This window comes from Grammomys surdaster, unplaced genomic scaffold (genome assembly GCF_004785775.1).
Source record: "Grammomys surdaster isolate TR1022 unplaced genomic scaffold, NIH_TR_1.0 514, whole genome shotgun sequence".
Lineage (NCBI taxonomy): Eukaryota > Metazoa > Chordata > Mammalia > Rodentia > Muridae > Grammomys > Grammomys surdaster.
In genome coordinates, this window is record NW_021604933.1 from 66004 (window position 1) to 80750 (window position 14747).

The following is a 14747-nucleotide window of genomic DNA, read 5'->3' on the forward strand; positions in this document are numbered from 1 at the left end:
ACAGAAAAGTGAGCAAAACACAGTATGAAATCCTTGTGTCTACAACTTATTCTAAGGCTAACTGATGTCCATCATTTCCTTCCTATGCTATTTATTCTATTCCTCCCCTGATATTTAGTATATACTTCATCCAGTCTTGTTATCTCATCCAGTCCTGTTATGTCTCCAGGATGTGACTAAACTTTTAAGCCACAGGATATGAGCTCTTTGTTGGATATACCTTGGTTGGACTATTCTCAAACACCACTGCCATAGGCATAAAAGCACCAAAATGTACTCAAGTGAATACCACAAATCTGAAATACAATGGTATTTGCTGTTACTATACAGAATCAAGATCAGTTCATTAACCTCTATAAGTGGACTAGCGCCTACTTGACCTTCACTAATATGCTGACTTCAAAGTGGCTCAGCAGTCATCATTACTCCTGACACAGCATATACTGTACTTCCTGTCCCAGACCTTCACAGACGTGGGATTCTGGGGTGCCCCTGGTAGTCAACTTCTCATTAATAAATGAGACGTGTGGGGATATTTCTGTGCTGAGGACAGTTAACAGTCAACAGGAACCAAAAGACAATTAGTTAAATGTTTCTGCCTTTTTATCCCTCAACCAATGAGGATCTCTCACCTACATCACAAATGGGAAGAGAGTCTCAGTCTATTTCTGATGATATAAAGAAATACTTTAGATTGAGTTAATTTGTAATGAATAGAAACTCATTTGCTTCAGTCTGGAGGATGAGAAGTCCAAAACCAGGTTCTAATAAATTTAATGTGTGGTGAGGGCCTGGTCTTTAAAAATGGCACTATGGTTTCAATGGCCAAAAGGCCTGAAGAGAAAGAGGCAACGCTACAAAGCTTCTTTTCAAACAGCATTGGTCTCTTAGGTAAGCTAATTAATATCTCCTAAAATCTTCTTTTCTTCATATTCCTGCACTAGAAGTAAAACAGCATCATACACATGCCATCACACACTGCTTCTTAGAGCAGTGCTTCTCAACCTTCCTAGTGCTATGACCCTTTAGTACAGTTCATGGTGTGGTGGCACCAACCAGAACATTATTTCACAGCTACTTCATAACTGTAATTTTGCTATTATGTTATGAATCATAATATAAATATCTGACACGCAGAATATCTGATATATCATCCCCCCCCCAAAAAAAGGGGTTATGATCTACAGATTGAGAAATGCTGTCCTAGAGGAATAATCTTAAACCTACCTGGGAATCATCTCTGATTTAGCAGTCCTCAGTAGGCATGCCACCACACCATTGGGCTGCCTGCTCCTCACCAAAATAAATTATGACAATCATTAAATCTGATATTCATGTCTATACTCACACTGTTTTGCCATAAAGTAGGTGGCAGTGTTACACAGTTACTATGTTTCATCAATGTAGACAAGCGATGTCAACCCCTGGCTTGTGTTGTATCCACAGTGGCTTTAGTTACTTTCAGTATCCTATTCCTTTATGAGGATCCACATTTTCATTACTTAATCCTGACTTAAAAAAAACTTCTGCATTTATATGTTAATATACTAGAATTGAATTACTTGAGTTTCTGTGTATTTGAAATTGACTTTATAGCACTTTAATGAAATGTGTATTTGCATGTGTGTAGTGTGTGCGTGATATTGGGGGAGTATATGGAAGTGAAGATTCATGTATGTTACAGTGCATATGTGGAGATCAGAACAAAGTTAATGTGTTTTGGCAGTGTTCATCCATGTTGCATGATGTGATGTTACTGAAATCTTGGTTCTAAGCATAAAATACATGCCCTTGCATGACACAGATCATCGCTGTCAACAAAGCTGCCTCACACACACTTTGAGAGTATTGTAGATTATGAACTGTAGTGCTTTTCCTGTAGAAATAAAATTTCTACTTTTATATAAACAGAATTTATTGAAAAGCTCAAATTTTGATATTTTCCTATCATAATTCTATAACACCTTAGTATTAAATTATTGTATCTTTGAGTTGTTTTAAATTAGAATGTCTGATTCCACTCTGAGATGTTAACTTGAATTTCACAAAAACTGTTAACTGAATTTCAGATTGAGAGCAGAATGTCCAAAATGCCTCCAAACACACATTCTGTACATACTTATACAAAGCAGCATTCTCAGAACTGACAATTATAAAGTAAAAATATTAATCAACTCTAAAAATCATTAAAGATGTTCCACTTCCTATGGTATCAAATATTCAGCCAAAATTTAATTATTTGCATAAAAGAATATCAATAGCATACAAATTTGCTCATTTTTAACAAATGGTAAAGTAATATGTATATCAAAGTTGCTGTATATTTCTTTATATTACCAACAAAGCGTTTATTATTACTCCTATTCTAACATCCAGAGTTATACATTTGATTGCATAGACATAAGTGGTTTTAAGTGGGAACGATTAAGAAGCCATGGTATAGCAAGGCCATGCACAAGCCACTTTCAGCTTTCTGAGGAAGCCCCTCTTGCATTCTCCCCTGGTGGCTGTACTGAACTGCACTCTGGCAGTACTATGCAAGGGTTCCTTCCTCTGCATCCTTCCAGCATTTATTCTTGTTTAATTATTTGATAATGGCCATTTTGACTAGCTCTTGATACACTTCTGACTTTCATTACCCTGATACCTGAAGATACTGAGCAGTTCTTCACATATTTATTGGCCAGTTATACTTCTTTTGACAAATGTCTTTTCTTATCATTTGCCCTTCTTTGGTTGGATTTGATTTTTTTTATGTCATGTTTTCTGATCTTTATATATTTTAGACATTAATTGCTGACAGATAGTTACCTGCAAAGCTTTTCTCCCACTCTGTAGACTCTCTGTCTCTTCATTCTATTTTTTCCTTGCTGTGAAGCTTATTGAATTTGACATAATCCTGATTCTCAATTCTTGCTTCTGTTTTCTGGGCTACTAGAGTACTATTTGGAAAATCATCACCCAGACCAATGCTTTATTTTAGTAGTTGCAAAGTTTAGGATCTCATACTAAAATCTTTGATCTATTTTTAGTTTATTTCTATACAAAATAAGGCACTAGTTGTCAAAAAGGCTTTCAATTGTCAAAAAGGCATTTTCCCAAAGCAGCCTTCAGCATCTTTTTCAAGAATCACTTAGATACAGATATATGGGTTTCTGAGTGTCTATATTTGTGCTAATATCATGCTGTTCTTTACTACTGTGACTCTGTAATATAGTCTGAACTCAAGTACTGCAGATACCGCCAGTATTGTTCTTTTTGCTTGATATGTGTTGGCTATTAGTCACTGTTCTATTGCTGTGACCATAACCAAGACAACTATTATCAAAGAAAGCATTTAACTGACTGCTCACTCACAGTTTCAGAGGTTTAGTTCATTTTCATTAGGGCAGGAAGAATGGTGGCACATAGGCAGGCACTGGAGCAATTGCCAAGAGCTGTTTGTTACAACTTGATCTATAAGCTGAGAGAGAGACTCTGGGCTTGCCATGGGCTTTTGAAACCTCAAAACCCATCCCCACTGACACTCTTCAACAACACCACACCTCCCAATCCTATTAATCCTTTCAAATAGTGCCTAAGCATTCTCTCTGGTGACTAAGCATCCAAATATATGAGCCTACGGGGGCCATGGAAGACTAAACAGGAAGTTGCTAATAATAGTAGTAAGTGTATTCTCCCTACTTGTCGCTCACCAGGAGCACTCTTTCCAGCGACATCTTTTTGGTCAGGGTTTTAGGTGTCTAGAATACCAATTACACACCACAGTACAGTTGTTCTATCACTGGAGCTGTCCTCATGAAAAAACTAGAAGAGGAAAAAAGCAACACAAAATCTTCCCTGTGCTCTGCAGTTTATAGCTCCTCCATGGCCCTTCTTCTTCAGTCTGCTCAAGCCACAGGTAGACATCTCTCTGGAGCCCATCTGATACAGAGTCCTAATTCAGCCTGCCCAGAGTACAAGGAACAGAATGCATGAAGCTTGCTGTTTTTATTAGTCACTTATTAAGCAATGTTTTCTCTCCTCAGTTTACTTGTTATTATCTACTTTTTTTTGAGGCCCCAGTAGTTTCTTTTGTATTATTACTGAAGTTTTTTGTTGTGCTCCTATGAAAGTTACAGTACAGTGCCCTTACTTCATCTTAGCTAGAATTAAAAGTCCCTGGCCTTCATTTCTATTCACTGCTGTTCACTAGGCTTTGGAAAGGATCTTTATGATGTGGTTTCATTTTAATATCTCTGTTCTAAAGCCTCCACAATTTCATTTGAAAAGGGAATAAATATTAATCTAAAAATCAGGCTTACAAACAAGGTAGGAAAAAACAAAGGGAAGCAGACACAGAAAGGTTTCTCAACACCCATTAAAGCACACCTTTCACACTCCCACCATACGACTTTCTCAAAACAGAGAGAAAGATAAATTATCCTGAGAATTTCAATGCCCTTACTTAAAGGAGAGAAGTATATTATGTTGTTTACCTTCTGATACATGCCTATACTGAATTTCTATAAATGGAAGATACTGCTCCAGTTTTAACAGTAGGAGCAACGTAAGACTCTTGTTCTCAAGATTCTAATGGTATAGAGGTCAGAGAAATACTTAAACAATTGTTTGCCAAACAACACATTAAATACTAGAACATACATACAAAACAGTTCTTTAAGAACAACTGAAATTGCTGAACTGTCAAGGAGAATCTGTCAAGGAAACTGTCAAGGAAATTAACACACAAAATACTAAGTGTCTGAACTATGCAGAAAAGTAAACAAGATGATTCTAGGCACAAAAAGATACATGTAAAAGAATACACGGTATCAAATAGCATTAGGAGTTTGGCCAACAGAACTGCACTGACTTGAACTCCCATGATTCAAGTGTTCCCCTGACCACAGGCAGATGAATAAGCACTTCTGAAGTACAAACTGAAGTAGAGGTTAGAGGCAATTTAGGACTATAAAGTTTTTCAGGTCCAAAGACAGTAGAACTTCAAATACCAGCTGGAAATTCATTTTTTTAATTTGAAATGAAAACGTTACTGAAGATCTATGAAAGCAGTGTCTTACCATAGAAAAGCCTGACCATGTCCCTGACAGCCACTTCTCAAGCTAGTCACAAGGACAACTGAGACATTCACCCAGACAAACTGCCTCAGGTTTGAACGTTCTGCATCAAGTACACGGAAAGACTTAGTGTTCCTAAAACTATTTTCATCTCCCAACCAAAATTCATACGTTAACTCTAACAATTAAAAATGTTTGCATGATTACAAACTCTACAACAAATCGCAATTTATGAATTACTTATTTATGGAGACTAGACATGTTAACTTACCACAAACTGATACCCACCCTTTCTTACTTCTCTTTCCTCATTGCTGTAACTAAATGCTTCGTAGAAACTAACAGGATTTATTTTGGCTCATGGTTTAGAGGATTCTGCCCACAGTGGTGGACAGGATATAGCAGAGCAGTTGAAGTCATAATGGGCCAGGAAGCAAAAAGAAGGGAAATGACAGCATTCTGCTGACTTTCTCCCCTGGACTTTCATTCAGTCTGGGCCTCCAGCCTGCAGGATGGCACCACCCACATTCTGGGTGGATTCTCCTTCCTTATTTAAGCATCTCAGGAAACAACTTCCTAGACACATCCAAGATGTGCATCTAGTCTTCTAGGTGTTTCTAAATCTGCTCAGATCAGCAATGGAGATTTACCATCACCCCTGCCACACATACACTACTCCCAAGGTTCAAATGAAGGATATTCTTTGGAACTCAACTCCCAAATCCTACATACTCTTCAGACATAGGTTTTCACATACAACAGTATCACCAGACGTGATCTACATGACCTACTTTAAGCCATTAACAAAATCTCTTTAAGTTATTCTTTAGCTGAGTTGTAACATAAACCAAAACAATCTGAGTTCACTTAGATGAGCTTTGGCAAGTGTGAAAAGCATGTAAATACACAAAATAAATTATTGAATATTTGTATGCCCATAGAAAGCACCTCATGCTCATCTTTATGCAGTTGCATCCAAGCCACCAGACTTGTAGTTTCTACCAACACAAATGAGTTCAGACTGTCCTTGGGATTTAAAAAGTAAAATCCATTCTTGGGTTTGGTTTGGTTTGGTTTGGTTTTGGCTTGTTGTTGTTGTTGTTCCAACATGTAGTTTCAGAGATTGATGTGTGTGGTTTCTGAATCACCAATTTGTTCCTTTTGATGGCTGTGCAGTACACCACTGCATGAATATAGCATACTGTTTATCTATTCTTCTATACACAAGCACTTGGATTATCTGTGGTATACACCTAATCACAAATAAAGCTGCTACAAAATTCTTACACAATTTTGTATGTAGGAATATATTTTCATTTTCTGTGGGTAAGTATCTAGAAATATTACTGGCCACAGGGTTTTTACAAATTTAACTTTACAAGAAACTGTTTTCTAAAGTAGTTACAGTTGTACCACAATATGTGAAAACTGCAACTGTCTTACATACTCTGTACTAGAGAAAAGTTTTGTTGTTATTGTTTTGCTTTTGTTTTCTTGTATTGCAATATTTTTAACTATCCTATGACATAATAGCTTATTAAGATTTGAGTTTATATTTCCCTGATAATAATAGTTCCATATACTTATTATTAATTCATACTTATGAAGGATATGCCTTCAGGGTTTCCTGCCCGTTAACATACTGTCTATGTGTACAGAATGGCTATCTGCACTATTTGTTTTCTAGTCTTACTGTAACAGATTACCACAATTAGAGACATAATAGCACATATCTATTTTCTTACAGTTCTGTAGAATTAAAGTCCAACATAGTTCTCATTGTGCCATGCGATCATGCCACAAAGTCATTGTGCTATGAAAGCTACGCCCATTCCATCTGAACAATGCACTCACCCCACCCAAAACGTCTCCAGAGTGCAGAATCAAGTACACAGTATCAACACATTACAGTACCAAGTCAGTCTGACATCTCATCTACATTTCACTAATTCAAAAGTCTGAATCGTATTATCAAATCATCAAGTTAGATTTGGACAAGACTCTTGTCATTCCTGATGCAGCAATCCTCCCCATCTCTGGACCCATGACAAAAATAAAATGTAAGAATGCCACAGTATAACAAGTACAGATGTGTCCATTTAAAAATAGAGAAAATGGAAAGAAAAAAGTCACTGGCTCTGTGATGGCTTGTGCTAATTATTAACTTGTCAAAACATAGAACTACCTGGAAGAGGGACCTTTGGGTACATCTGTGGGGAATTATTTTGGACCTTCCCACTGTGGGTGACATCATTCCCTTGGCAGGGGATCCTGGACTGTATATAAGTAAAATTAAAAAAAAAAAAAAAAAGGCAAGCTGAATCCTAGGCGTGAATTTGTTCCTTGTTGTTTTCTTCTCTAACTATGGATGTAATGTCACCAGCTCCCTCAGGCTCCTGCTGCTGTGACTTTCTTGTCCTAATGGACTGTAACCTGCAACTTTGAACTTTAAAAATAACAGACTAGCTCAATCAAATTCCTGTTGCTTTGATATCCTAGCAATAACATTATTGTAAGACAAATAAACTGGTTGTCCCTTAAGTTGCCTTTTCAGGGTATTTTATCACAGTAACGGGAAAAGACACTAAGATAGGCCCTAAACAACTTAAAATCTAGCCAGGAAAAGTTCTTAAGCAGAAATCTAATAGTTCTCAGTGGCACTCTTCAGATCTGCCCATGCAGCTAGCCACTTCTACTTGACCATAAAGTACAGCTAACATGTACTCAAAACTAAACAGGTCTATTAGCCTATTTCCTACATGCTGAGTTCAGAAGTGTTGAAAGTTTCTTTCACTTTGTCCTCTCTGTGTACCTTCGAGTCAAAGTCATAGTGTTTCTGCTGGCATAACATACTCAAGCATCTTGTGGGTCTACCATATAAGTACAAAGACTTGCTGGTTTTAGACAAAGGCTAAACCACAGATCTGGCCTTGATAATCTCATCTCTATTTTCAGCTTCTGCTTAAGGGCTAAGGGTATCATGAGCCTCATGGGTGACCTCTTTAGTGTTCCAAATGAAGACTCTGACCTTTTGATCTAATTTTTCAGCACTGACTCCTTTCACTGTTCCTCTGTAGCACACTTTCATGACAGTAACTCTCTTAGTGTTAGCACCCTATGTCCTTTAGACATAATTATCAAGTCCTAAGCTTTTGGTATTTTGTTGTTGTTATTATTTCTTTGGGTTTGTGGTGGTTGTTTTTGAGACAGGATCTCATGTAGCCTAGGCTGGCCTCAAACTTCCTATATTGCAAAAATGCCTTGAACTCCCAATTCTCCCATCTTTACCTCCCAAATCCTATCTAAAGAAAGCCCGTTCCTTTTAAACAGGTCTCTTCTCAATTTACCTATTTTCAAATTTTACTAAACACATAAAAAGAAATCAGAATGCATCTTCAACATTGCTTGGAAATCTCATCAGTTAAAACCTAAGTTTATTTATTATAAGCCACATTTCCCGAATAATCACAGAACTTGACTTGCTAAGCTTCCTGCCACTATAATAGAACACTCCCCTCCTACACTTTCCAGCTTCATTTTCCAATGATCCCTCACTACCCGAATCTTTAACACCTATGTTTCCATTAACAATCTATTCATGGTGATTTTTAGAAATTCTTTAAGGTGATTGTTTTCTATCCTGCTTCTGTAACTTCTGATTCTTGCCAGTGATTGAAATCCATGTTTCCACTAACAGTCTGGGGCACTGGTTCTCAACTTCCTAATGCTGCAACCCTTTTATACAGTTCCTCATGTTGTAATGAACCCCAACCATGACATTATTTTTGTTGCTGTTTTATAACTGTAATCTTGCTACTGTTATGAATTGTAATATAACTATCTGTGTTTTCTAATGGTCTTAGATGACCCCAAAAGGGACCATGACCCACAACCTAAGACTCACTAATCTAGAGTTTTCCTAACCTATCTTCAAAGTTCCAAAACTACTTTTGGATTTTCTGTTATAGCAGTAACAGAAAAAGATGTCCCTAATCTGTTATTACTTTTTTTACTCTACTACTGCTATAACAAAATATCACAAAGTTAGAGGGGCAGAGTAACATTCATTTTATGTTGTAGTTTGTTTACAGTTAGATGAGTTGATGTCTCAAACAGGTCTTACTGGGCTATATTTTTAAAGCTATAGGGGTTCCTGGGTTTGAGTATGACCTGGAAAGGTCCAGATGCTGGCAGCTTAGAGGCCACCAGTGTGGAGGTGGTGGAGCCTATACCAGGTGTGACCCAGTAAAAGGTGTACTTAAGTAACTGGGGACACTGCCCCCACAAGGAATTATTATGAGTTCTCTGAGGACATGGCTATTTCTATGAAATCAAGTTGTTATAAAACAACAACAACAAAACCCAGAAATACTGACTCGATAAATCCCTCTGATTTCTGGTCTTAGCACTGGATCTTATATACATCCCTCCCATTATGATGCTGGATTATATTACAATCCATGCAGTCCTCAGCAAAGGCCAATGAGATGGAGCTATTCAAGTGTGGTAATTTGAGTAAGAAATGTCCTCCATTGGTTCATGTATGTGCTTGAACACTTGGTCCCTCACTGGTAGTGCTATTTAAGAAAGTTATGGAACCTTTAAGAGGTGAAGCCTTGCCAAAGGAAGTGGGTCACTGGGAGCAACAGCCCTTGAGGCCTTATAGGCCAGCCCATTTCCTTTTTCCTGTCAGCTTCTTGAATGTGGATGAAGTGTAATCAGCCAGCCCCCAGCTCCTGCCACATGCCTTCCCTGCCTGCAGCTCTATCTCCCCACCAAGATAGATTACAACTGTCTGAAACTGTGAGCCAAAACAAACCTTTCTCCCTTCAGCTGCTCTTGACAGGGTATTTTATCATAGCAACAGAACAAAGACACCAGTCTTGAACTTTTAGCCACAAATGAACTAAACAAACCTCCCTACTGTTTAAAGAACCTGGCCCCAGTCATTGTTTTTGCAACAGAAAGAGAAGACAGGATGAATCCATTTCCTCTTTAGTCCCAATGTCAGAGGTCACCTGTGCTCTGTGACTCAAGGCCTCTTTATTTTCAAATCTTTAACAGCATCTCTGACTTTGCTTGCATCATATCTCTTGACTGACACTCTCCTTCTGTCTCCCAATTGTATTTTTATAAAGACATGTTTTTTTTTTCGTGTGTGTATGTGCGTGTGTGTATGTGTGTGTGTTTGAATGTTATGAGGACACAGTGTTGGATCCCTTAGAGCTAGAGTTACAAGACAGTTGTAAGCTACCCAGTGTGGGTGCTAGAAACCAAACCTGGATTATCTGGGAAAGTAGCAAGTACTCTTTACTGCTGAGCCATCTCTCTCTAGCCCTCTCCTCATTTTTAAGAATGCTTATAAAGGACTACAGGAATAAGTCAAGTCAGAAGACTCCTATTAGCTTTCACTGTCCTTTGCCATAGAATATATCATATTCACAGGCCCTGAGATTTGGACATGGGCATCATCAGGGGACAATAATGCAGCCTACATACCTACTAATTACTTAAAAGTACTAGAAGTAAACTCTAATTATATCTAATAAGGCTCAGAGGGAAGTATTAATCACTGAAACAAACATCATTATTTGTCTTTAACTTCGCAAGTATTTAGGGAATCAAAAAATGTAACTGAAGGCTTTCTATTTCTCATTTGTGGCAGATACACTAGTTGGCTAATTGAATACTAATTTTCAATCCCTCTCCCTTGCCTGGCCCTAGTACTTGGACTATAAAAGCTAAATACTTTCTGGCCTCCTAAGGATAGTCATATAATATAGATGTGCCAAACAAAATCTAAAAATTGCCTGAGGAAATGCTACTGCACTCCTGATAAAAGACACAGATGGTGCTGGCACCCCTTGGCCCCTTCCCAGTAGCTCTCCTGCTTGAGCATGGGACACTGCCAGTAATTCAAGCATCTATTTCACAATGATGGAGTACGTCCAAAGGAATCCAAGTGATACTAGTCCTGCCACTGTAAAACGTTGCAGCAACACCAGCTAGGCTGTGCCTCCAGATTACAGTTACATGAGGGGAAAGAAATTTTCTTCTTAAGTCACTATTTACATTGGCTTTACTGATATTTCCAACTGAAAGTTTTAACTGAAACTGTACTAAACATAACTAAACATAAACATCTTCCTTCAAAATGTAGTCTGTTTTATGAAAATTATATTCTGCTAACTGGGTTATACTTAATCTCTTATATGGCAACTATTAAAGTATAACATGATGCATTTTACTATAAATTATACAGATTTCATTCTAAGATATTTAGAAATTACCAAACATTTAAACAAAATATTAGTCATAATTCTAAGCAGGCAAAGATAAACTACTATTAATATAATTAGTATATTTACCCACATATTCTTACAAAATAGTTTTTAAGTCAGACTATATAGAATATACAGACTGAATTCAACTTCCACTCAGCATTATATTTACTAAGGGATTTTTCATATCATTGAATATTTTTCAAAAATAATCCCTAGAGCTTGAAATATTTCCTATGTGACTATTACATTGTTAATTAAGTAATTTTAACAATGATAGACATACAACAGATAAATAATTCAGAATGCATTACTGAGGATGAAATTCATTAGTCATAAATGTAGCTTAAGTGCTTTCTAGGAAAACAAAAGTCAATTTTTTAACCTCTGTGTGCCAGAGCGTCAGCCCCTTGTAGGTATTTACTGCTACTTCTTTGATTGTTTGATGACCTGATGAGTAAATACACTGTACTTAATCTATACTTTAAGATATGATATTTTTATAAATTCTTACTGGCAGTCAACAAAAAGAGAACAAATATTCCATAATTAGTAAGTCTTTTGTCCTTGACTCTGACAACTCACATACCTGCTTGTGACAATGATCACATCCTCAGAGATGGTGGCCATTTCCTTGATAGTGAGGTAGCACATTCTCCTCAGTGTTTGCTGAAAGTGTATTATAGATGGCAACAGATTAGTGTAAGAAACCTTTTAAATTAAGGAAGACTAGCAAGTATACTAAGAGAGATATTCTTGGCCCAGCAAAATGGTTCATTGGTAAAGGTGCTTTCCATCAAGTCTCAGTTTAATCCCTGCAATCCAAATGTGAAAACAGAGAACCAACTCCCACAAGCTGTCTACTAACACCCACATTAAAAACAAATAAGGAAAATATTCTTTAAAATATCTACCTCTAAAAAATCTATTAAAACTATATGTCTAAAAAAATATTCAAAATACTATTTCTTAAACACAAATACGTGATGTACTGATACTTGAAAAAAATAAAAGCAAAGCTTTAAAAATTCAATTACTCTTCTACAGAGATACAATTATTTAAAGTGATAAAGAAGATTTGTCTCAGAAATGTATTTTTAAGATTTTTAACAAATGTGTATGAAGAAAAATGCTAATTATATTTTCCCCTTTGGTAGTCTGAATGTAATTGGTCCCCATAGGCTCACAGGGGGTAGCATTATTATAAGGTGTGGCCTTCCTGCTGCCTGTGGATCAATATATAGAACTGTCAGTCCTTTCTCCAGTATCAAACCTGCATGCTGCCATGTTTCCCACCATGCTGATAAATGGACTGAGCCTCTGAACTGTAAGTCAGCTCCAATTAAACGTCTTCCTTTATAACAGTTGCTGTGGTCATGGTGTCTCTTTACAGCAATAGAAACCCTAACTAAGACTCCCCTCCACTTAGTGAATACCTATGTTTCTCTTAAAATAATTCGTTACTGGTTATGGAGACCCCAGGCTCCTTCAGTTTGTCCAGCCTCTTTCCAAGTATCTTCAATGTCTTTTAAGTATAGACACTCATATACATCAGACTCAATTTCAGAGTGTTACCTATAGAGAGAACCTGCTTGAAAAACCACTGACCCAAATATGAAAAGAAAATAATGGTTCTCAGTATGATTTAATACAAGAAAGGAAGGAAGGAAAGAAAGAAGGAAGGAAGAGGAGAGAAAAGAAAAAGGGAAGGGAACCTATATCAAGGAATGAAAAGTAGGAAGGAAAAGGTAGTAAAGACAAATTTGAATGAAAGAAAAAAGCTAAAAAAGATATATTTCTCTCTGTATAAAAATACATTTATATATATATATATATATAATCTCAAGGCTATGTTTACATATTCATATATACATAGTAAGAGTGTCTAAGAGTATCACATTTCCTATAAGCAGGGAAAAGGCAAAGATGATATTAGATTTTGATAAGTTCATGAAGCAATTTAGGATAACTGCCAGAAACTCTGAAAACATTATCTCACATGTCACTAGTGTTCTTCATTTTGTTGCCTTTTTTCTTCTTCAGCTCATTTCAGACTGTTTCTATCACTATCTTCAAGTACACTGATTCTCATGCTCACTTTTCTCTTTCTCTCTGGTATCCTCCCTAAACATTCAAACTTTCTTGGCTTTCCCAGCTCCACCCAACCTTCCCGATCGATGTCTGCAGTCTGCCTCTGGGCAGCTAATGGTACACTCCCTGGGCTCATTTTGCTTCCCTCTTCAGATCACACGCCTTACATGCTGGATACACTGTCTGAAAGCTGCTCTTTTGTCTGGTTCTCTAGTATTTATGATAGCAGGGTAAACCCAGCCCTTTACACAGCTGGAAACAAACAGAAATATGGTTCTTAACATCAAACGAGGAGTAATTCATACAATAAGACTCTTCTTTTCCCACCTCCTTTTCCACTGATGTACAACTGATTCCTAACACTGCTGTAGTAGAGCTAAAACTATAGCTCAACAACACAGTCTACACAATTGTGTTCCTTTATAATTACTTGTCTGGTTTTACCCAGTTCTGCAATAAATTTCTGTAAACATTGTGTTCTTCATTTACATATAGTAGTTACACAAAACTACATGTTTGTCTTTCTTAGGTTCTCTTCTCTTGCTCTTAATTTCTCACTCTCTTGCTTCACTTTTTCAATGGGTCTCACTTGTGACACAGGCTAGACTTGAACTCACCAGGTAGCCAAGAATAGCTTTAAACTTCTGATCCTCTAGCCTCTACCTGCCAAATGATTACAGGTGCATACCATCCTGCCTAGTGTAGGAAGGTCTGGATATTAAAACCCAGGGCTTCATGCATGCAAGTCAAGCACTCTACCAAATAAGCAATATCCTCAGCTCATCCTATGTTCCCCAAATTACTTTAGAAGACAAAAATTAATAGGGAAAAACAATCCATGAATCCAAAAACCTTGCTCCATTAAGATATTGGTAAGGTATAAGCCTCTAGACAAAACTCTAAGGAATATAAGAATATATAATTTAGCCATATCAAAATGATAGCTATCTCTACAGATTCTACAAACATTAAAAAGGATTATGAACAATTCTATTTTCCATCCTTCCACAAACACACACACACACACACACACACACACACACACCACACACGGGTCACGTTCTGTGGCTCTTCATCAGGAAAATCTCTTAATCATCTTCAAACTCTTCCATAAATGTTCCTATCCTTCTGTCTAATGGAAACTTTCCCTAAGGATTGCCCTGCAACTTTCTAAATGGTGGCTGTTTTCTTTCTCATGGCCTCCAGAAAAGGAAGCTATTCCCCACTGCCTTTTTAGTTATTGACACCTCTTTCTTTCTTTCTTTCTTTCTTTCTTTCTTTCTTTCTTTCTTTCTTTCTCTCTCTCTCTCTCTCT

At 37.1% G+C, this 14747-nt stretch overlaps 1 protein-coding gene across 1 annotated transcript in view; it reads right to left on the reverse strand.

The window, feature by feature from the left end:
* Positions 1–14747, reverse strand: part of LOC114633075 (coatomer subunit gamma-2) — an 85890-nt gene that overhangs the window by 63514 nt on the left and 7629 nt on the right. Inside the window, exon 5 of the mRNA XM_028781695.1 lies at positions 11931–12010. Coding sequence (XP_028637528.1) covers positions 11931–12010 — 80 coding nt within the window. The remainder of the gene's footprint in view (positions 1–11930; positions 12011–14747) is intronic.